Raw genomic sequence first — 24,519 nt, 5'->3', positions numbered from 1 at the left:
CACAGGTACTGTGATCGTTTGGGGGGAAGAAAGGATGAGTGCCGCCTCCACTCTCTGACCAACAGCCTGCATTCCCAACCAACTAGGCAAAAAGGCAGTTGGAACAGAGACCTCCTGGGCCCCAGGGGAACTCAGTCTATGACCTCGGCCTAATGGGACAACTGTCTAAACGGAAGGGGTAATGGGCCCCCCAAGAAATGTCTGCAGACTGAATAATAACACGCTCTGCGTCTAGATTGCTCCGGCATTACTGTTCACGCGGACGTAGGGCTGGGAAACGGGCCCCGTAAGAGAAAAGTCAAGGGACGGAGTTAAAGCACCGAGTCACACAATGACTCAGCAGCCGGCAGCACACTTCGGTTCTGCACTCTTCCAACTGCAGTCCTGCCTCCAGGACCCGCAAAATTCGGGGCAGTGCCCAAACCACAAGCCACGATGGGACGAGTGTATCATCTGGGTGAGCTTCGGTCCAGAAGAGCTGGGCCCCGCGGATGTGAGATGGGTGGTGGGGGGTTGGCTTGTTCCCCTTGCTCCCTTCTTACTCTTTAGTTTGTTCCGGACGTTGTTGGCCCTTTTCTTGATCTCGGTCGTGAGCTGCTCTAGGTCGTCCTTGGTTTCTGGGTAAACAAAGGCAAGCAGAATTGGTCAGAGACTAACTGCTTGGTGAGCCTCACCAATCAACAAAGGAGGTGGGAGCTTTCTCAGGTACCCAACATCCACGACAGTATTTATCCTGAGGTGCTCCCCAGACATCTGTCCTTAGAATCACAGACAGCTCCTTTTCCAGGCACCCTGTCCCAGACCTGCAGAATAAAAACACCCCCAGCTGGAGCCCTACAATCTGTCTTTTTAACAAGGTTTCCCAATGTTTACAGCACCAATGTCCACAATAGCCAAAATATGGGAAAAGGCCAGATGTCCATTGATGAGTGCATGGATAAAGAAGATGTGTGTATGTATGTGTGTGTATGTATACACACACACGCACAATACACACACACACACACACACACACACACACAATGGAATACTACTCAGCCATCAAAAAGAATGAAATCTTGTCATTTGCAATGACATGGAAGGATCTAGAGCGTATTATGACAAGCAAAATGAGTCAGAGAAAGACAAATACCATATGATTTCACTCATATGTGGAATTTAAGAAACAAAACAGAGAACATAGGTGAAGGGAAGGAAAAATAAGATGAAAACAGAAGAGAGGAAAACCATAAGAGACTCTTAACTCTAGGGAACAAACTGAGGGTTGCTACAGGGGAGGTAAAGGAGGACACGTGATGGAATGAGCACTGGGTGTTATATGCAACTGAAGAATCACTAAACTCTACCCTGAACCTAATAATACACTATATGTTAACTAACTTTAAGTTGAATTTTTAAAATAAATAGATAAATAAATAAAGCTTTCCCAAGTAATTCTCCGGCACACAAAGTTCTGAGAACCCTGCTTTCAGAGGAAGTCATCTGGTTTACCATGATGCCTTCAGCTCAAAGGTAGGAGAGAGTTTCATGGGATTTCTGAGAAAAGGGATGTTAACTAAGGGTCATCAACCTAGATTCAGGCAAATCTTTATAACATACCTACTATGTGCACAATGCTATTCTAGGATGCATAGAGCAAAGTAAGCACTGGCCACAACTATTCATTCAGAAACCATCCTTCAGCACCTGCTACAAGCTTGGACCTGAGCTAGACACGAAGGCATCAGAGAGAAGATAGAGATCCTGCCTTCAGGGGTTCAGGGGCTACTGGGGGACAAGGGACAAATAAATCAGTTGTTCTAATGTGCAGTATGCGGTAAGGTGTGAGTTCTGGCCAAGGTGTGCACAGGTTGGTGATGAAGAGCCCCTAGAACAGCCTGGAGGGATCTGGAATCGCTTCTAAAGACAGATGATGGTAAGACCATGTCTTGACGAAGGAGGGAGTGTTAACCAGGCAGAAAAGGAGATGAAGAGCGGACTCTCTGGGAGAAGGGACGATACATAAAAGACATGAGGAGACAAGAATTATTTGGGGAAGAGCCAAAGTTCAGTCTGGCTGAAGTGTGGATGACATGGGGGAGGGTGGCAGGAGGAAAGGGTGGACAGGCACGTGTCCAAGACAATTCCCATAGGCTCCGCTGAAACGTGCCAGCTTTATCCCTCAGGTACTAGGGGCCCCTGAACAATTCAGAGCAAAATGATAGTGACTGGCTCATTCCTTGTCCTTAAGGAACCTAAAATACAGCCCACTCTAAAAATGTGAAAAGGTTTGCCGAGGTGGCGGTAACACATGGGAGTCCTGGGATAGGAGGGATTGAAGGGAACGTGACCCATTCTGGAACACTTCATGGAAAAAAGATGGCCTTGATCTAGCAGGATCTGGATGGGGGAGGGGGGAATAGCACACGCAAAGTGACAGCCGAGGGTCGGAGACGAGGGACGTGAGAAGCAGTCAGCATTGGGGCGCCTGGGTGGCACAGCGGTTAAGCGCCTGCCTTCGGCTCAGGGCGTGATCCCGGCGTTATGGGATCGAGCCCCATATCAGGCTCCTCTGCTGGGAGCCTGCTCTTCCTCTCCCACTCCCCCTGCTTGTGTTCCCTCTCTCGCTGGCTGTCTCTATCTCTGTCAAATAAGTAAATAAAATCTTTAAAAAAAAAAAAAGAAGCAGTCAGCATTACTGCCAGTCGTGAGAGGGACGGGACGGGAAGGAGAGGAGAGCGTGGCCACATGGAGTCCGCGGGACCATGAAGAGGAGAGCTGGCTGCGCTGGGAGCGTGAGCTGGGGCAGGGAAGGGAGAATGGAGAGGACCCGACGTGTACACAGCGTGTGCACACCCCCTGCTGCCCACAGGAGGGAGGAAAACTGGCTCAGCCCCAACGCCGAGGGTCATCGCTGCGCAACTCAGCTCCACGTCAACACTCACTTGGCTCTGGAATGGGCGCGGACAGGATGATACTGTAGAGTTTCTTTGCCTCTTCCACGTGCTCTGAGATCTTGTCGATGTTTTGCCGAGTTTCCTCAATCTAGAATCACAAAGACAACGGCCTTTGTTGGGAGAGGAAGAACGTGTCCACAGCTGAGATAAAAGCTTAGCAGAGCTCCCTGGTGAAAGCCGCCCACCTTCTGGGTTTGTGGGACAACAGGAGGACTAAAAAGTCTTCTGCTGCCGAGTAATGCCCTTCGCATGGCCAGATAAACTAGCGTCCAGAGCAGTCACCGAAAACCCACACGCCCTGCTCCCTGAGAAGAACACATCCGCCCACCTGGGACGGGAGGCCGCAGACCAGAATCAAGACGAGGCAGGAAAACCCATGAAGTCGAGTCGGAGGGCAGGGCCAGTAAACCCTATCAGGCAGACCTGTCAGCAATCCCCGGAATGAGAGCAGCAGAGGGGAAGGATGGGAGAGAGGAGAAAGGGAAGAAGGAAAGAACAGCAGTGAACAGCAGAGAACAAACGTAGAGAGCAAAAATAAAGAAGAGAGAGAGGGAGACTAATAAGCATTGCCCACTAGGAGACGCCGGAGCTTCCCTTGGACATGTGTTCTGCTGGGTTCCCCCGATGATCGGCCACAGACCATTTCTGCACCTGTCTGAGGTTCCTGATTATGCAAGGGGTGCGTGATAAAATATCTCCAGCAGCACTTCATTCCCAGATAGAACCGTATCACAAGACACCGCTGCGCGAGCACTCAGGGCTGCCTCGGTGCCGTCCTGCAAGGCACCGTGACCCCTGCTGATGCGGGAGCCCCACAGAGCCCTCAGTGCCCACCAGGTCTCGATGCCGCACTTCCAGAAGGATGGGCTTGTCAACACTGCAGCGATTAACAGACAAATCTTGTAAAATACCGTCCAGCAGGATCTTAACATCAGGGATGCAATAAAATACAACTTGGCGTCCAGCATGCTTTTCTTCCAGCAAATAATTCACTTGTTTTTGAAAACCCGGTCGGAACTCTCCAGATTAAAGAGAACACAGGAAAAATGAAACTTGAGTTCTCTAACTCTCAAGGGAGCACTTCTGCCAGTGGACCGTTATTCACCTAAGGAACCTAAAGGTCATAGAGGTCATAGGTCATGCAGTGGGACGACACTCAAGCAGGGATGTTCAGATGTTGGAGCACCCCAGACTCCGACTGGGATGATTTTTGCATTACTTCTAGGACTTGATCTTTGGCTTTTCCAAACCGTTTAACTTCTAGCAGAATCCCAGACCTTCCCAACGCTAACAAGGGCCTGTGTTACCACCTGTGAACGCTGGCAGGCTCTCGAGGTGTGACCACCTCAGAATCGGGCCCTTGGGTGACCCCAGAAATGGCCACTTTGCCCTTCCCTTCCCCTATCTCTCACATCAAACACTGGCTCCTCTTACAACTCATAAAACACCATTGCATCACACCATGTCCATTTCCATCATGTGACTGTCTTGCCCAAGTAATTCCACCATATCGTACGGGACTGAGAAAGAAGGCTCCCGAGAATAAGATACACGAACCCCTTCAAAAAGGGTTTCACGTATCTTAACACACTGTGAGGCCTTGGATTCCGCATGTTCAACAGATCGGATGTCTTAGAAAATATATTCTGGAATATTATCTCATAAGGCAAAGAACATACTGATCCGAACTTTGGTCAATGATAGAAAGATGAGATAGGAAGCTATCAGCTGCTGGGCCTCAAGTCCAGAGTCGCTCCAGACATCCCAAGACTGCATGGTAGATGGCCTATCTGACTCTGTGGATGGGAGAGCCAAGCCCTAGGTGCTGCCCCCTCAGCCTGCCTGTGGGACTGGCCAGCCCAGGGAGCAAGGCTCCCACCCCCACTTCCTCCATCCTCCACCCAAGGCGGGCTGGCTGCCTTCTCTCCTCTGTCTTCATCAACCTCACCACTTGGAGGCATTTCAGGGATTCTGATTTAGAAATCCAGTAACTCTGTCAATTCACCAAATAATCACAGAACCCATCTAGGACTTCAGGATGGGCAAGTGGCCGATCACAAAGCTTTCTTTTTTTGAACTCTGTGTCTTTGTTTTTCCTTGGAAGTGTTGGTTTTCCTCCAAGGTGACTTTCTGGGTATTTCGTGGTGGCAGCCACATGCATTTAATTTTCTTTTGTGCATTTGCCAGATAACCAAAGACTGATGGGGGAGGGGGGTGCAAACCTAGTAGGAAGCCTACAAGGCTGAATCTAAAAGCTCAAGGGCTGTTTGTGTGTGTTTGGGGTTGTTCTAAATGTCCTGACATTACCTTATACAAGAATATATTTAAGAACTGAATTGATTTAAGAAATACACATGTTAGAAACAAGCTGACACTTCCATGGGGCCGTCATCACTAGCTCGTTTTTGTGCCTGAGAATACTGCGGCTCACAGGACAGGAACTCACTCCAGGCCACGCTGCAGAAAGAGGCAAAACCGGGCCTCTGTCAGACACCAAACCCTGTCTCCTGCACCAGCTATAAAGGTACAAGAACCACGATAGACGTTCTTCTATCTTCTCTCCCGTGTCCCTGTGTATGCAGCCTGTGTCACAGTAATGCTCGTGTTCCACTCCGTTTTGTGAGACTGGCTCAGTTGCCCTTTGCTGAGATCATGTGCCTTATTCCTTCCTTCTCTAACCAAGGCTCCCTACAGAGAGCTTTATAAACCAAGGGTGCTGGAGAATTGTTGCTGATTGAGGAACCAATCTGAAAGTTGTATTTTTTTAATCACCACGCTAAATTTGCAGCCAGTACACCCTCAATGCCGGCTTATTGTATGTTACTTTTCAAAATGTATTTTCTGGGGTGCCTGGTGGCGTCGTTAAGCATCCGACTCTTGATTTCAGCTCATGTCATGATCACAGGGTCATGAGATTGAGCCCCATGTCAGCCTCTGCACTCAGTGGGGAGTCTATTTGAAGATTCTCTCCTTCTGCCCCTCCTCTCTCCCTCAAATAAATAAATCTTTAAAACAAAATAAAATAACTTAAAAAATAAAATGTATTTTTCAATGATTTGTCAGTCACGTGGCCATTCAGACAGTACAGTTCAGAAAATGTTAAGGATCAAACTGGCCAGGTTCAAGTTTCGGCTCCACGTCCCAGCAGTTTTATGACCTTGAACAATCTGCTCACCAGCCCCACATACCCCCAGCCCCGGTTCTCTTACCTGTGAAACGAGGATTTTCATATTTCCCACTTCCTAGAGTTTTTGTGGGGATTAGATGAGATAATGCACGTCAAAGGCTTAACGAGAAGTACCCGCTCACGAAATGAAATGACGAAGAGAAATCTAGGAAGAGCCAGCCATTACTGCCCGTGTATCACGTGCCAGGTGCTCTGCCTGCCTTCACAAGCACGTCTCACCTGCACAGCCCAGCAGTCCCCTGTTAACAAAACGCCCTGCGATGCTGTCAGCAGCCACCCAAGGAAATCAAGTAGGACAGCAAGTCAATGGCTCTTCACATTGGGTGTTGCCTCAGGGAACCAATTATGATTTCCAGATTATACTAATCACCACCGTCTAACTGAAAGAAGGGAGTTATTTTCAAGGCATGGGTGGCCTCCTCCTTCTGGACCTAAGGAGCCAGTGGAATCTAATTAGATAATGGGAAGCAGAGAAAGTCCTTACTTTTGGAGAACTGGCAGGTTGCCATGGGGGTGGGGGGAAGGCTTTGTCCATTCTACTTAAGAACAAGCCTCTGCCTCCCCTAAGCTCCCACATACTCTGTACCTGTAGTTAGACATTAATTAATTCCTGCATATTTATTATTCCCCCCCCCCCGTTACAGTAACAAAGTAATGGGGTTGTAAGGGTCAAAATAATGACTCCTTTTCACAGTTCATACACCTTGACTTTCCCCCAAACCGAGGAGAATCCAAAACAGTCCCCGTATTACACATTCTCAGTCAAGTCTTCTTTGATGTGTTTGCTTCTCTGCTTTAGAAAACACACACTGACCAGAAGGAACAGAGAGGTCTCCGTCCAAGCAACAGAAGTCAACTCTGTCAGGGGTTTTATCAAGACTAGTGATAAACCAGTGGAATCCCCTTTCATGAAGGAAAAGAAATGAGCAATCTCAGAGTTACACTGACCAATGAAAACAAGTATTCTTAGATAATAATCTCAAATCAATTAAGTACATTCGGGTTTTGCATCACTCAAAATTTGGTCAGGAAAACACAAATCTATCTAGTTGTTTTAGCCGAAATAACAGAGTGCAGGGATTCTTTCCGCCAGGATGGAAAGGCCAAGAAGCCAAACAGAGGATGGTGAGGCACTCTGGAAATTACCAACAGCAGGGTCACCAGAGCCCAAGACCAGGGCCCTTCTGACGAGAGCCACAGCACAGTGGAGTTGGCCAGTAGAACGGGCACCTTGGAGGCAGGGTCTACCCAGCAACAGTTGAGGCCACGGAGGAGACATGTCTGGGGAAGAAAACCATGGCCTCCTCCCTCCTCCTCGAGTCTTCTGCCAGTGCGTCCCCAGGTCAGGAACACCAATGCCAGCAGGCAAGGGAACCTGGGAAATGAGGGCCTTGCAGTACAGAGCAGAGCCCAGGAAAGGCAGGGGACGGACCTGAGAGCAAACGGGCATGTGACGGGAGAGGGCTTCGCACTGCCCAGCTCACTGACTCACCCAAATATTCCAACTGAAAAAGGAACTGAAGTATCCTTAACCTGCTAGATTTGACTCAATGCCTAGGTTTCCATATTACGTTCACTTTGAGGTTATTAGTTTTAACAAAACTCAAGCCTCTGCAGAAATGCCTCTGCTTCCAGTTCCTCTAAGGAGGCACCCCAGCCCCTGGCACACACGCCCTGCACTCTCACCCGTCCCAGCCCTGACTCAGTGACCTCTTCCCACTTGGACTACCTCACAGCCATCACTGGCCAAGCACAGGGTGTCACTCGGTCTAAGTCTGTTGAATGAGCAAATAAGTGAATGCAAGTTATCTCGGGAGACAAGCAAGCTTCATATACCAGCGGAACCGCCAAACAGTCTCACAGATGGTTTTTAAAACACTGCCCACCACCACGAAAAAACCAGCAAAACCTTTATAATAGCATTTTCTGAAATGTCATCATTCACCCTTGCTAATAGAAGTTACATGTCAGAAAGTGTTCTATGAAAAGAATAAATGCTCAGATAAGCAAGTTAAGCGGGTTTCTTTATTACGGGACATCTCAGAGCTTTTAATGAGTTCATGTACATTTTAAATCCCCATGGGAGGAAAGGAGTATGAAGCATTTTCCAAACATATTTGCTCACCATCCATGACGAACACTTTGATGCACCAAGTAGCCATCTGCGGCCCCTGCCCTTTCTCGTGAACAGAACTCTGGTCTTGCTTGGGCAGCAATGTTGTCAGCCCCAGGCAATGAATCAGGATCAGTTCTAAGTCAATCCTGGCAACGCTGTCGCTTTGGGAACCACTCCCTTCCCCCCTGTCCCTCCCAGCTGAGTGTCTGTGACCACATGATCCACTGTTGGTCAACGGCCCACGGGGGGAAGTCAACTTAGAGGATCTGGGTGGTTTTCTTGCCTGATAAAAGGATCTGAGGGCTTCTCTGGCTTTCCCCTTTCTGACTTCTTGCGATGCTGGTACACAGGGGTGGGTGTCACATGGAGCTGTGGCTCTGGAAGTTTTAAAACATGGCACGGATTCTTTCATGGTCCTCCCACTGAGAGGGGGCACCTACGCACTGCTCTCGTGAACCTGGCAGGCCTGTGACTGCTTTGACATCAGAGTACCGAGGTGATGTGCCATAGGCCTTGCATAGCCGGAACCTTGCACTGGGGCCCTGAGCCTCCATGTAACACCCCGATGATCCCGCGCTGGCCAGGCTAAGAAACCCCAGCCACAGAAACAGGTCAGGTAGAGGCGCTCCAACACCTATGGTCTCTATGGAGCTTTCCCTTGAGTCACCAGACGTTTGAATAAAGAGGTCTCCATAAGGTTCCAGCGTCCGGCTGTTCACGTCTTCCCAACTAAGTCCCCAGAAATCGTGGAGCAGAAATGACCCATCTTCACTGTGCCCTGTGCCTGAATTCCTAACCCAGAGAATCTGTCAGCATCACAAAATGGTTGTTCTACACCCCTAAATGTTGGGGTGACTGTCATATGGCAACAGGGAATCAGAACAGACGATACCTCCCAATCCCAAGGGAAAAGCCAAGAGGATCCCAGAGATAGTGGCCTGACCTAGAACCACGCCACCCAGCCCACCGCACCGCCCTCCACGCAGACTTCTTCACATGGGAAGTGATGACATATCCTTAACTGCTTACACCACCGTCACTCAAAAGCAGCCCTGGATGACAGGCCATGCGGCTGCCAGGGTCCCAGACCCAGGTCAGAGTTCCCACCCTCTTTCCCACAGGCTACCGCACCAGCCAGCTGGCTGGTCTTTCCATTGCTGGCCTTTCCCGCCCTCCATGAGCTGCCACCAGAATGATTTTCCTAAAAACACTCTGATCCCAGCATTTCCATAACATCTTCAAAGGCTTCCCCTTCATTTCGCAGTGGTTCATAACTGCAGAAGCAAAAGAATCATCTGGACGGATTTCCCCAAAATCGGAAAGTCTAAGCCATTCCAGGGCAAAAGGCTCCCCAGGTGATTCTGAGGGGCAGGTCTAGTTAAGAACCACTGGGGCCTTCCCTCACCTTCCTCTCTCCCCTGCTGTGCTCCCCCAGGGCCTTGACATCTCTATTATCATGACTCGCCAGCTGAAGAGACACCAGCGGGCAAGGACCCTGTTTTGTAAAGCCAGCCCTTAACACTGTGCGGAGGACACGGGCACGCGTGTAGTCTGGTGAATGGACGAGTGAACACCGAAGAAAAAGCCCCTGTGCTCTGCCTTCTCGGGCAGGTCTGCTTCCTCTGAAAATGTGTTGTCTCTGCCAACTGAGCAAACAGAGCAAAGAAAATACAGACAAGCACAACTGAGACAATAATCTGAGGTTTATCATTTACCAGCCCCTGGCTTAATCATCCAAGGCCTGAAGACCCAAGGGCCAATTCTTTCCTGTACCAGCGGAGAAGCTGGAGAAACCATTTGAGTTTTACAGTGCAGTGCGCATTCTGAAAACGTCCTGGCCCCGTGACTTCACCTGCCCCTTGCACGTGCCTCTCTGACGGGGTTGTGATTCACACACTCAGTCCTCGACAAACAGCCGCGGGTGACCTGCTTGTTGGAACAAGTCCAGAAAGCAAGGTGCATTGCAAAAATGCCTTCCCAAGCAATCTGTTTAGCTCTATTCCTGCAGGATACCCTTGCTGTGTTCCCCAGCCGCATGCAAGGGGAGGGTGGGAGGGCTCGTTTCCCCAAACCCCCGTTACCTGGCATGTGCTTTATCCCACTTTCGAGGCTATTCCCAAACACACCAGGAACAGAACGGTGAGGACAGCTCAAACAGAATGAAGACATACTCACTGTATGCCAGGCGCTGTGCTAGGTACGTCCACACACTTTCTCAGTTTATATTTATAATACCCAGCAGGCAACACCTCAATTCCTGCTTTAGAGGAAGCTGGGGTTTAGGGTAGTGAAACAACTTTTTCAAAGTTATACTGCTGGTCAGGGCAGTGCTGAGATCCGGACCGGGACCCGTGGGCGCCAGAGCTGTGGCCTCTCTCCACAGTCCGTGGCCCCCCTCCCCCTCCCCCACCTCTGCCCCATTGCAGCGTTACCCTCCCGGGCCCCCCCCCCCATCAGATGGAAAGTAGGCGAGTGACATTTACCTAGGCCCACACGAAGCACTTTCTGAGGGTCAGCTCCTTTACCCCCCAACAAATCTGCAAGGTGACTCTGTTGCTCCCCATTTCACAGACAAGCTCACAGGGACTGAGGGAAGTCAAGGAACGTGCCCAAGATCATACAGTCAGTAGCAGATAAGGAACTTAATTCCGAAGATTTCTATCCCACAATTCAGTCCCCTTCTCCACCCTAATTATGACAGGGTTTGGGTGGTTTTGTTTTGTTTTGTTTTTCTCCTAAATGACAGAAAAGCATCTGACAGAGAGAAAGCAAGAAAGAAAAGCAGGGGCGCCTGGGTGGCTCAGTCAGTTAAGCGCCTGCCTTTGGCTCAGGTCATGATCCCAGGGTCCTGGGATCGAGCCCCGCGTCGGGCTCCCTGCTCAGTGGGAAGCCTGCTTCTTCCTCTTCCACTCCCCCTGCTTGTGCTCTCTCCCACTCTCTCTCCCTGTCAAATAAATAAAAATCTTAAAAAAGAAAAGCGGCCTTCAAGGGCTTGTTAAGGCTCCAAAAATGACTATGATCCCAGCCAGCACTTTTCTGTTCAGAGAACGCTTTCTGGGTGTGTGACCCTCATGTTATCCTCACACGGACCTTGAAAGGTGAGTGCTGACTTCCCAATTTCCAGAGCAGGAATTAAGAGTCCAGGGGTGTTAAGTGACTGGACCAAAGTCAACCGCTACGAGATGCTCGAGGATGAACTGAGACCACGTCGTGGAGACCCCCCATCCTCCCACGTCACAGGGAGCCTGGAACTGGCTTAGAAGAGGCAAAGCACTGTTATTGGCAAAGCGGCCTTATCTGAGGGAAGAAGTTCTCCAACGTATCTGGTTATCCAAGATATGCTCAGAACACGTGACAGTGGCTACAGGGGTCCTCCCCACCCCTGAAAAGACATTTTCCTTCCACGATCCACACCTGGAACAGCCCTGGACTCACTAAACTCAAGTGCTCTTGGGTCTCGCGGCAGTCCTCGACCAGAAGGACAGACCCACCCAGGGAGGGGGTGAACCGTGGAGTGTTCACAGCCAGCTTCCCAATCAGGCCAGCACGCACTGCAGTTCGCCCCTACCCGCTAACGACTCGCCCAGATGACCTGCCCTGAACTGCCAAGCTGTTTGGACAAGAGCTGGAGGGCTCTTGACTTTCCACAGCCTCCATCTAGAGACGGGAGGTGCCCACGTTCTTCCTGCAGAAAGAATGTGGCGCTTCATGTCTTCTTTCCAAAAAAATAAAAGGCCTAAATAAAGAAACCACATTATGATGGCGGAAGCTTCCATGACTGAACTTCTCGTGCTTTCGTTTTGTTTTGAAGGATCATTCATCGGGCACATCCATGTCAGACGCTATACCGAATGCCTTACCGACATCAGTCCATGATATCTCCCTAATAACCCTAGGGGGAATTGGAGTATCAATCCCCATTTACAGATACGGGAACCAAGCGTGCGAAGGAACCACGGCTGGTCAGAAGCAGGGCTGAGATTGGAACCCCGGGACGCTGTACCATCTCGCCATCCAACAGCAGCACTCCCCACGAGGACCTTCAAGATCAAAGATTATGTGGATCTGTAGACGGGGGCAACCCATCTTTGCCTCTGTTGAACTTCCAAAATACTAAACCAGTGGTTTCTTAGTGTTTCAGTTATCACGAGAATTAAGTCAAAGGGTCTGAATTTTTGGAAACAACAAATCGGATCTATCTGAATCATGGACCTAAAAATGTGATTTTTTTTTCTTTCACACTCATGCCTGTGACCCCCATGGTTGATTCTGTAAGGAAATCACATAACTTAGGCAAGAAAGGATATTATTAAAATGTTTGGGGCGCCTGGGCGGCACACGGTTAAGCGTCTGCCTTCAGCTCAGGGCGTGATCCCGGCGTTATGGGATCGAGCCCCACATCAGGCTCCTCCACTATGAGCCTGCTTCTTCCTCTCCCACTCCCCCTGCTTGTGTTCCCTCTCTCGCTGGCTGTCTCTATCTCTGTCAAATAAATAAATAAAATCTTTTTTAAAAAAAATGTTGTCATGTAGCATAAGACTTTAACAACATCTCTTTCATTGCATCTGATTTACCTTCTGATTTTCTCAATAAGATGAAAAATCCAGACCCTCCCAAGTATGTATTAAAGAGAATCTCCGGGTAACTTCTTGGTCTGGCCGTCCCCACCCCAGGACAAGACCAACCGTCCTCTGCTACCCTTGAAAGAGCCGAGTTTTATTCTTTACACGGCAGCTGTGTTTCCTTATGTACATTCAGGAAAACACACACACACACACACACAGAGGAAGGTCTCCTACCTCAGCAAAGAACTCATCCATGAAAGCCGTGTTGTCAATAGCAATCTCGACCTCGTCGGCATCATCATCCTGGGTCAGCTGCTTCTGGGGGAGACAAAAAGGAGCGGCGTGAGGCCCCGAAGGCAAGACGCGGCGAACAGTACCGAGTACTCACCCGGAGCTCCGTCTAGATCACGCATTATGCACACGTGATCTCCCTGACAACTCAGAACAGCTCTGCGATGCTTCGAACCCCAGCCTCACACTGTCTGCACTTAAACCCTCGCTGCACCGCTTACTGACTTTGTCAGGGAGGTGGGGGAGAAAGGGAGGGATGGGCAGGCCCCTGCCTCACTGCGCCCGGGTTTCCTTATCTGTAAAATGCTGACAACGCACTACCTACTATACAAGGGGGTTAAGAAATGAGACAATGAAGCTAAAACAGGTTTTCCCTGTGCCTGGCATGCTGTAAGTACTCAGTAACTGCTAGATTTTGGGGGGGGGGGGGGGTAGTATTATGACTCATTCCAGCTGGAGAACCGAAAACAGAGAGGCTGAATAACCTGGCCAAAGTCACACAGCTATCATGTCGAGACAGGCAAATTCTAGCCCATCTTTTGGATTTGGACCCCATGTTCCTAACCCCTTCCCCACAGTGTTCAAACGCGAGATCCGCCCTACCAGAGATCTGTATGTTTCTAGCCTCAGTTCCTCCAAAGCACTCGCTTCCAATCCTCACAGTAGGAGCAAAGATTTTCCTGTTTTCATAAACCGCCTATTGCAAAAAAAACAGCACTGTGTTGTTCCCTGTCAGAGCTCCTGTTTATAAGGAAAAGGAAGCTCTCCCCACAGCCCCCGGCAACCCCGGGGGACCCCAGCGTTCTGGATCTCATTCCACTTCCTCTACAAAATCACAAAATGGCTATCTAAAGGAAGCATTTCCATTCCCACCCAGCATCCAGGGCCTGAGCTGTTTCTATGTTCTCCCCAGCGCTGCACGACACACTGACCATTTCTTTTTTTTTTTTTTTTTAAGATTTTATTTATTTGACAGAGACAGACAGCCAGCGAGAGAGGGAACACAAGCAGGGGGAGTGGGAGAGGAAGATGCAGGCTCATAGCGGAGGAGCCTGATGTGGGGCTCGATCCCATAATGCCGGGATCACGCCCTGAGCCGAAGGCAGGCGCTTAACCGCTGTGCCACCCAGGCGCCCCCACACTGACCATTTCTAAGCACAGAGGGAGAACGGGTTCAGGGGAGCGGAGGTGGGGAGCGGCAAAACCTGCTTCTCTACAACCTCCAGTGGGCTTTGAAACACCGAGACGTGTTGCTCTGAAACACTAAGAACGCCACGGGCAATGAAAGCCACCAGGGGCCTCTCTTCTCTACCTGCTGCCACCCTCCCCTGACCCCAACCCCATCTTCAACAGATGATGGAATTACTGGGAATGCCCATTGAAATCTGAGACTCCGCAAACATCTCTGGAGTCTGTTCCGATTGGCTCCCTCATCATATTCTCTGGCTTGTCTGGAACCACCAGCAACACAAACTCAACAGCCACATTCAAAGAAATTGAATTTGAGAGCAGTGCTACAACCCCCAAAATTGACTTCCTAAAAAGTCATTCCTTCCATTCATCTCCTCGGATTAAAAGTCCCATTGCCTAATAGAGCACAGAGGGCCCATTACGGTCTGGCCCCACCCACATTCCTCCCTCTAGGATCCTCTCTCTAGACCAGACACTTGCAACTTTCCTGGCTGTTCCCAGACACGCCATTCTTTTATCTGCTCAACTGTCACACAAGGACCAGCTGGAAAAGTTTTACTCGCCTTTAAAATTCAGTCCCAAAACCATCTCCTCTGTCTGCCTTCCGTGACACTTCCCCTTCTGCACAATTTAAAACTTCCCTAAGGTCCCACTGCATTCTGTGCAAACCTTCCATAGCATCCAGCACAGCGTATTGTTAATTATTCCTTTACTTACCGACCCTTCCCCGCTGGCTGTGAACCCCTGGAGGGCCAGGGCTGCCTTATCTACTGTAACAGATACCCTGAGCTACCTGCCTGCACAGAACACCTTCCTTTGTGCAGATAACTTTCCCAGAATTGTGTGGGGAAGGTGTGGGGGATCAATCTGGACCCAAGCTCTGGGAGGAATTTGAATTGCAAAGTGAATGGAGCTGAGTCCCCCAGTGGCAGCGCCCAGCAGAGATATCTGCAGAGCCACCCTTGCCTCTACTCTTCCAAAGCCTCCCCCGGCTTCCAGCAGGTTCCACAGACCTTCCCAGCACTCCTCCAATGAGCTGAACAGTACTCTTCTAATATTTCAAGAACTCTGTTTCGGAGGAATTGGCTCTTGTTATTCATTCCATGTGTATACCCAGCTAGATACGTAAGACAAATGGAATCAATTTTAGCCACACGGAAGACTAGCCTCCATAGAGACTCAGCCTGGATTCAGCCAGCAGTTTCTAAAGTGCAGACAAAGAGCTCCCTTTATCAACTATCGCCAGTATGTGGGCCTCTTAGCAGCCTCCAGAGAGCTCCATGTCCCAGGAAGGATCTCTGTGACCCTCACTGGAAAACAGGGGCCCAGTCTTCTCTGGGAAGATGAGTTCACGAGTGTTTGTTGAGTTTCCTCTCTACAGAGGTCTGGGAAGTGGGATGAGGCTACCATCCTGGGATGGACTGAGGGAACTTTCTGGAAGCTGGGAACAACCGTGTCCTGGAGGGTGGGAGGCAGGCATAATGACATAAATCTTTGAGACCCCTGGAATTTGTACAGGGAGTCCCCCCATCCGAGACGTCAGCTCTTGGCTTGGAGCAGGCTCGGGGGGTGGGGGGGTTGTAGCCTGCTCCACCTGCAGTGAGAGAATGTGTGAACCAGGAAAAGAGAAGTCTTTGGAAACTCACAACCCAGGTCTAACACCTGCTGTTACCACTTACTGGCTGTGAGACCTCCATCAAGTGTCCTACTGCTCTGAGGTTTTTAGCTGGAAGCGGTAATGACACTACACACCTTCCGACATTTATGGGCATTGGAAGACATCACATACGGAAGGTTTCTAGCACAATACGGTGCACACATTGGTGCCTAATACATGTCACTTTCCCTATCACCTTGCCGTAAAGACATGGTGTCTAAAAGAGTGAGCTCTCCTCCTTCAAGAAAGTCCTCACACTAACGGCTAGGACAGTAAGGTCAGCTCCAGAGCACCAGGACAATGTGGGTTCCAAAACGCACTTCATCACATACTGGTCGCCAAGCCTTACCCAACTGGTTTGACACCTCGAAGCCTCAGTCTCCTTATCTACAAAATAGGAATAACAGCGTCTACCAATGCTTTTGTGAGTATTCGGACAGCGCACAGTGACACCTCAAACATGCAACCGTATGGAAGGCCTCGCCAACCTCTCTACAGCTTCAACCTGAATCTAAGTATCTTTAAATAGGAAAGAAAAAAAAAAGGTACAGGACTTCTAGAGTTGAATGCAACCTTACAGATTCTATCATCAAATTCTCTCACTCAGAGACGGGCAAATCAAGGCCCACAGTCAAACACTGAGTTACAGACACAGCCAGGAACAGAACTCGGGTTTCTGGATTCCCATCTTCCCATGCAGAGTCTTTCCACTGTGCTGTGCCACTTCCAAAAATATAACAACATCAACGACAACAAACACAAGCTTTAGTCCAATTGGAGAATCCAAGCAAGAGGCTGTCATCATGGATTATCTATTCGGAGTCGCGGGACACGGGGACTCCCACCAGGCTTCTGCACCGGGGATCTAGACTCATCCCACGGAGACCCCTCGTCCCTTCTGACACAGCCAGGCTCTCTGGACTGAGGTCTTGGGGACCCCAAGAGCAGGGAAAGCACGCAGCGCCCTTTCTCTTCGGCCCCCATGACGGAACACAGCCAAGAAAAGAACTTCAGCATCTCTATCAAAGAATCAAGGCGTGTGGTAACAGGAACGTTGCAGTTCCTGCCACATGGGGCCACAGCAGAGACTCTCAGAACCACGAGCCCAGCCACTTCCTTCCCTTCCCCCAGGCCCAATCTCCTGCTGCCCCCCACCAGCCCTCCCAAGGAGATGGGAGATCTGCCAGGGGGCAGCGCTGAGTCTGTCGCCCACCCCGCCTCCCGAACGTACCCCATAATCCCATAAGGGAGCTGTGACCACGACCTCCTCCCTGCAGAGTGGGGAGACTTCAGGGGCCCGGAGCACAACGTGCAGGTGCCGAAGCTCTAATTCCTCCCACTCCACGCTAACCACCTTCTCTGTCAACCTTAGTCTATTTGCCTCGGGTTCCCCTCGTTAGCTTCTTTAATAAAAACATGCCACCCATAGAGCCCCGACACGGGGGCTAGCTGGCCACGACACCCTAGCTGCTTCACATTCGCCGTGTCAGCGAGCCCCGTCTGTTTGAGAGCTGAGGACCTGCAAGTCATGGAAGTTCTAAGTCACCCGGGGTCTCCCAGCCACTGATTCACAGAGCCTAGGCTCCAGCCTGCGTTGTCTGTCCTAAGCCCTTGTTATTCCAGGGCACCTTCCCAAAGCGGCCTATCGCCCAGAGCAACCGGGAGCCACGGAGAGCAGCGTTTGTCTCATTAAGCCTGCGTTTTCGCACCAGGTAAGGAGCTTAGCTTTCCAGCACAGCTTTGTGGAACCCCAGGACACTCGATGTGTGTCTCCCGAACCGCCCAGGGAGGCCAGGGAGGGGGGGCCAAGCAAGCGGGCCCTTCCCTACTCTTCAGTCTGCACAGCTTTTCTTGTACCTGCTTTATACACCAGGGCTGATTGTAACATTGCATTTGAAGAAAGAGTCCTGTTGTCAAAAAAGAAAGGAAGAAAAAAAGCAAGCAAGCAAACCAGCAAGCAAACCAGCAAGCTTAGCTAGCCAGGAAACCACAGGCCTCAACAAATGGATGCCTTCTAGAGAATGGAGACAGAGAAAGAAATCCCCTCACTCCTTTCCAGGTACAACCTTCCAGTTATAAAATAAATAAGCCGCGGGGATGAAAGGCATGACACGGAATATGGTCAGTACTGTAACAACGTTGTATGGTGACAGAGGGTCACTGCGCTGCGCGTGGTGAGCTCAGAGTAACATACACAGTTGTCAAATCACTGTGTTGTACGCCTGAAACTAAGATAACATTGTATTTCAACTATGCTTTAATTAAAAATTTAAAAAAAAAACAAAACGGCTGCAACGTAAGTTTAAATCATCGGCAATTCCTCAAGCATCGTACAAATCAGAGCAGCGAGACAGAAGGGAGGGGCAAAGAAAGAAAAAGGGAGCCTCCCAAATGAAGAAGTCACCAATTCCCTCCTTTCCACACGTGCCAGGCCTCAGGAAGACCTGACGGGTCCCAGGACAAGCCCGGGAGCTCTCGGGAACGTTCTGGGGTGAGGGAAATAGTAAGAGGGGCAGGCACCAGCCATCCGGACTAGGAAGGGACTAGGAAGGGACTTCTGGTCCTTAACTTCCCACAGCGGGGCATTAAAGGATTGCGGCTGGTGGGGGCAGGGCCCTCCTGGCTCAAGCAGGTGGGCACAAATTTGTGCACTTCCTCCTCCCCACGAGGAAACAGCTCTTTGCTTGGGAGCTCCACATCCTCTTCATAAACCCAGACTGTCTCCTGATAATGCAACGAGACAATGGCATGTAACTTTCCTTGTCCCCGCTGCCCCCTTCCCCCATCTGCCTCCTTCTGGAATGAGGGTCTGTGGATTCAGAGACAAGCACCACCCCTGACAAGGATTCCAAACACACAGACACACGCCCATGCCATACTGCCCAACATCTGGTTTTTCCAGTCCCTCTTCTTCAATTAAAAGAGCCAGAAATTCTGAGTAAGCGTGTCAGCTCTCAATAGGTACTCAGTGCTCTTGTGTCCCTCACTTACGGAGGCTGATGGCCCTTCTCCAACACCCGTTTTCCCTCCCACCATTTTCCCTTCCAGTGAAACCCTCCCAGAGGGGTCACTTCCCTCCCTTTCTGCTGAACAGATGAATCAGGAGGAAAGAATCGCGAACAGTGCCCTAGTGGGCCTCGCACTTTTGCTTTCAAGATGTCTTCTGGATAAACAACCTGAGGCCAACACTGGCCTTGTCTGGAAAATGAAGAACTGAGGAATAAACCCATGACCAGACTAGCCCAAGGCCAGCGAGTCCGTGGACAACTGAACGAGAGACGAAGTCTCTGATGGCCCCCCCGCCACACATTCTGTCATAACAATACTACTTCCTGTAGTATGTGTGTACTTCGTCACCGACACCCTTGTGGTTCCGAATATATTACCTCCTTCTCACGTCAACCTCTGAGGACAAACAGTATTCTCTCCACTGACAGACGAAGCAACTTCTCAATTAGGTTAAATACCGTGTCCACGGTGCTTCCGCTAGTAAGTGCAGTAAGTGGCAGTGTGAGGGCTCGAAAGCAAGTCTGCGGGGACCGGGACCCGGGTGCTTACCCTCCACACTCTAGCTGCAGATGTCCGTCCCACTCTGGCTCCTAACACACCCTCACTTATTTCCGGAGATGCTGAAACATCAGTAAAATGAAACTGGATTAATCTATATGCATGAATGAAAAAGTTACCAGGACAGGGGTGCCTGGGTGGCTCAGTCAGTGAAGCGTCTGACTCTTGGTTTCGGCTCAGGTCATGATCTCAGGGTCGTGAGATCGAGCCCCACATCAGGCTCCACGCTTAGCGCAGAGTCTGCTTGGGGCTCTCTCTATCCCTCTGCCTCTCCCCCCGACCGCTCGCTCTCTAAAATAAATAAATAACTTTTTTTTAAAGTTACCTATGCATGTAAATCCTATGAATCTTATGCACGTATATAGAGACACACAGATACACCGACAGGGCCAAGTTGAGAACCCAGGTCTGCTGCTCCATAGCCGTGTGATTTTAAACAAGTTACTGAACCTCTCCGTGGCAGGGTTTCCTCATTTGCAACATGAAAAATCTGCTCACACAGCTGTTGTGAGGATTAAATGAGTTAATACACATGAAATGTTGAAAGCAGTGCCAGGTACATATTAAATGCCCAAGACCATGCCATCTCAGCAGAGAACCGGGCCCATTTCCTCTGAAGAGAGTTTCTACCAAAGGGGCGATTCCAATACCAGCTCTCAGGTGGTGAGAGCAGGTCCCTCAGTGTGAACCGAGACTCAGCTCATCTATTTGAATGAAGTCATTTTTCTGGACTGTGCATTGAAAGAAATAAAGCTGTCTCTGAATTTCGCTTCTGCTACTTTCTCGCAAATTTTGATGTTTACTCCTCTTATTATCATTCTAAATATTTTGTCATTTCCTTTTTGGTTTCTTCTTAATCCAAGAGTTATTTAGAAAGATCTTGTAAATTTCCAAAGCAGGTAAACCTGGCGGGGGAGGGGGGAGGTTGGTGATTATTGTGTTGTTAATTTTATTACATCATCACCAGGGAACATGGCCCAAAGGATTTCAATATTCTGTGCAATCTGACAAATTTTCTTCAGGTCTTCACACACGGTCAGTATTTTTCAATCTTCTACATGTGTTTAAAAAGATCCTGCATTCCATTTGTTGGACACAAAAATCATTGAAGTTTCATCCCCAGTGCCATGTTCATTGCCACCTGTTTCTACTTCTCAGGACCTTAGCTAGGTCTGGAGAAGGAACAGTGCAAAGGGACGGAAGTTCACCTAAAGAAAAGGAGGTGGGGGAAAAACGTCCTCTGGGTAGATGTTGTTTATAAGATGAGGAATCTGTGGTAGGGGGGTTAATTCATCCCGAATCACATGGCCAATATGGAACAAAGCCAGGACGGAACCCTGCCTGGTCCAATCCACTGAATTCATGGTGCAATAACTTAGACAGATGATGGAGCGTCATAACCAACCACCACGTCCACACATTCTCTTCCCCACTACAAGGTCCCATCCATGCACTCACCCAACAGTATTCACTGAACAACCATCACTTGCCAGACAACAGTACAGACACTGGAGACGCACAGACCAAACTCAGCACCCCATGTTCTCCAGGACCTCACTGGCTCTGATGGGAGGCACACGGATCATTACAACACCACATGGTGAGGACAGCACTTAAGGAATCACACACCCAGGAGAAGATGGGGTGCCCAACCTCGCCTGAATCCAAGGGAGATTCCCTGCTGGGGAGGAGAGAAGCCTATTACAGAATGTGTGCAAAGGTGACCCCTTGGGGAAATGTTGAAAGATGAGTGGATTTACCCAAAGGATAGCTGCAGGAAGGCCACCAGAGTGAGAAGACCACCCCTTTTCCTGCGTTCCCTCACATCCTGGAAGAGTATCTTCTGCTTCCCCCTGGAGAGTTCAGGTCCCCTTCCAGCTCTTCCTCCCCTACTCCAGCCTGTCTTCACTCTTTTCTAACTTCCTCTTCCTCTGCACCCCGCCCCTCAACACCCCACAGCATCCCATTCTCAAGGATGCAGAATGGAGGAACTAATAACATCTTCCTCTCTACTCATCCCCAGCCTTCTGCTCAACACTTCCTTTCAGTCCCTGTCCCACAAGCCCCCTTCCCATCATGATCCTTCGAGAACACTCCACTATTCGCTACATGAGGTACCATCTATCGAGCGCTCCCCGCAGGCTGAGGATTCTTCCAAGACATGCATTTTACATTTACCATTTAATCTCTACAACAATCTTCTGGGGACCCTCCCCATCTAGCTGAGAAAATGAAAGCATAACGATGCCAAGCAACCTGCCCAAGATGGCGCAGATGACGAGTGCCTGAGCTAGGAGAGCCCTTGCTCTTGACCACCATGGAGCAGCACCTCCAACGGCCACCGCGCCCCAGCGCTGGCATAAAGCACTGGCCTCCAGAAACACACTTCCAAAGCATGAAAACACACAAGCCATACTGACCAGGCCGTGGAAAACAAGGAATGACGGAGAAGCCACTGCAGGCCCCGGAAGGCGAAGGAAGCAGGCCACCTAACTGCCTTGTGGTGTCCTGGACTGGATCCCAGATCAGAGAAAGGGACATTCAAGGGAAAATGAGCAGAATTCAAATAAAGTCTGGAGCTCAGTGAGGGTTTTGGCAAACATACCATCATAATGGAAGGTGTCATCAAGGGAGGAAACCAGGTGCAGGTAGACAGGGACTCTCTGTACTGTCTTTGTAATTTTTCTGTAAATCTAAAATTAGTCTATTTTTTAAAAAAGCAAGCCCGATGCCACACTAAGTTGCCCTAACCCCGTCAGCTAAGCATCCCCAGAGAGCAGCTGCTCCCCTCATCTCCTTTAGGGTGAACTGTACTCGCAGTGCCCGCAGGGGAACGCTGCCATGGAAGCGGCCCATTGCATGAAGACAGGCCGACCTGACCATGGAGACTGGGGACACTGGTGACAGGAGGAAGCTGCAGAGGCCTGAGACCCAAGTGGCTGCAGGTACAGCCCCTCAGGGACCCCAGAATCCAAGTCAGCTCATTTGCAGACTGTCCCCATTCATTCACTGGACAACGTGGCCTGCTGCCTTCCCTGCTATGAGCTGGACGGTACGAATACAGGGGGAACGAGGCCTGGGTGGTCTGTGCTCCCCCAGAGAGCACATGTGCCAGGCAGCTTCTGACCCAGCACTAGGTCCCTGCTGTTCCCCACCAACAAGAATAAAGAGTTCGAGGAACGGGAAATGCTGCCCGCTCAGGGTCTGGAGGCTGCCCTGTGGTGACACTGGAACGGAGCATTGAGAGACGTCTAAGTCTTTGCCAGGGGAGAAATGCAGTGAGCTAGATTCTCACCGCGGCATCCACATCTTCTCCCTCATTGTCCTTCTGAACGGGGCCACGCTCCATGATAAACCGGGCTGAGGGTTTTAGGAACAGCTTGGAGCCTTGGAACTCATCCATCTTTGTCCTTGAGGATGGAACCAGTGACCTCTGGCTTCATTAGCAAAGTCATGGCTCCCTGGGTAAATGCTGCCCTTCACCAACCCACAGGGAATGCAGAGGGAAGCCAAAGCCGTAACGATGAGTAAGGGACGTGTGAGGGCCAAGCTGTGGATTCGTCGATACACAGATGTTTGCTAGATAAGCACCATGCAGAGTGCTGGGCGCTGGGGCCCCACAGGAACCCCCTCTCTGCCACTGCGTCAAGGGGCATGCAGTGCGGGGTAATTGGGGAGATGATCAAATACGGTGCAGGGAGATCTAAAAAAGCCAGACAGACATGTTCAATTCTTGATCCCAATACTTCCCAGCTGGGAATGTCAATCAAATCTGTGCCTCAATCTCCTTACCTGTGAAATGGGAATATTATAAAACACCACCTTGCCTTGCAGGGTTGAAAGGGTTAGAGACAACATCTGTAAGGCACCTAACACCGTCCTATCAGATAGTAAGTAAATGCTCAATAAATGATCATTTTTACAGCAGCTGATGATATGGTGACAACAGGGAAGAGAATTATCAATTTCTAAGATTTTAAGTAATCTCTACACCCAACGTGGGGCTCAAACTCACAATCCTGAGATCAAGAGTCGTCTGCTCTAGAGTCCCAGCCAGCCAGGCGCCCCCAGAATAACCAATCTTAAAGGCAATAGGACCTAGGAGACTAAGAGTCCAACTCATGAAAAAACAAATGAAGGTGGTTTGGAGCCTACTCCATGGTGACTCCGTGGTGACAAAAACCCCGCTGACCCAATAGGAGAAAGGCATTTGCTACAAAGCAATATGGCCCATCCGGGCAGCTGGAACGGAGGGAGAATATCTGGGCTGCAGTTAGGGAGGCTATGTGTAAAGGATGTGTTTTGGAAGATAGGTAGGAATTTTGACAGCAGGGGAAGGGAAAGAGCAGGACACAAACAAGCATTTCTCCCCCAGCTTCTGCCAGGCCCCGGCCTCCCCCCCACTCCCAGGAACAAAAATAAATCTAATCCCCTTCTCTCATCCAAGCGTTTTCTCTGCCTCTAGCTGATGAGTCTGTAATCCCTACTCAATCCCCCATCACTCATCTCAGCTGGGCCTCCTGTCTGCGCCAGCTAAACCGCTCTCCCATGGGGTGAATCCTCCCGGGAAGAAATCACTGACCAGTAAGAAATCTCATCACTAAAGGGCAGAATCTCAATGAAAAGGTTCTTAAGTTGAACCTCAATGAAGAGATTCTCAAGTTGAATGTCAGCAAAGAGATTCTCAAGTCGGGATGTTAAGATTTGGTTATGAGCCAAAGCACCTGGCACACAGTGGGATTATATATTTATATTTATTTATATTTTATTAATATTTATATATTTACTGAACGAAGTGAGCTTTAAAGGGGAAGTACAGGCCCATGTTTCTGAGGGGGTTACCCTCGAACCCTTATCATCGGGACCTCTGGTCCCACAGAGACCCCAGAACGTCAAAGGCAGCAGGAGGCCAAGGAGCCCTTGGGGATGCAGCAAGACACAAGACAGAACAGAAAGAATAAAGAGTCCGTCCGACCTTTAGAGCCCCACGTGGTTGATATCATTAGTGT

The 24,519-nt window shown here is 49.9% G+C and overlaps 1 protein-coding gene across 11 annotated transcripts in view; it reads right to left on the bottom strand.

Moving 5' to 3' along the window:
- The window catches only part of STX3 (syntaxin 3), a 46,583-nt gene that overhangs the window by 17,867 nt on the left and 4,197 nt on the right, over positions 1-24,519 (bottom strand). For 10 of the 11 annotated variants that reach the window (XM_087854908.1, XM_087854913.1, XM_087854910.1 and 7 more), the window contains exons 2-4: positions 13,039-13,122; positions 2,925-3,024; positions 543-617 (exon numbers count right to left, since the gene is read on the bottom strand). In XM_087854908.1, coding sequence (XP_087711034.1) covers positions 543-617; positions 2,925-3,024; positions 13,039-13,122 — 259 coding nt within the window. The remainder of the gene's footprint in view (positions 1-542; positions 618-2,924; positions 3,025-13,038; positions 13,123-24,519) is intronic. The other variant, XM_045786758.2, reaches the window with a different exon arrangement.

The sequence above is a fragment of the Ursus americanus genome, chromosome 24 (assembly GCF_024610735.1).
Source record: "Ursus americanus isolate L20-20 chromosome 24, mUrsAme1.1.p, whole genome shotgun sequence".
Taxonomy (NCBI): domain Eukaryota; kingdom Metazoa; phylum Chordata; class Mammalia; order Carnivora; family Ursidae; genus Ursus; species Ursus americanus.
This window is presented reverse-complemented; position numbering and strand designations above follow the sequence as displayed.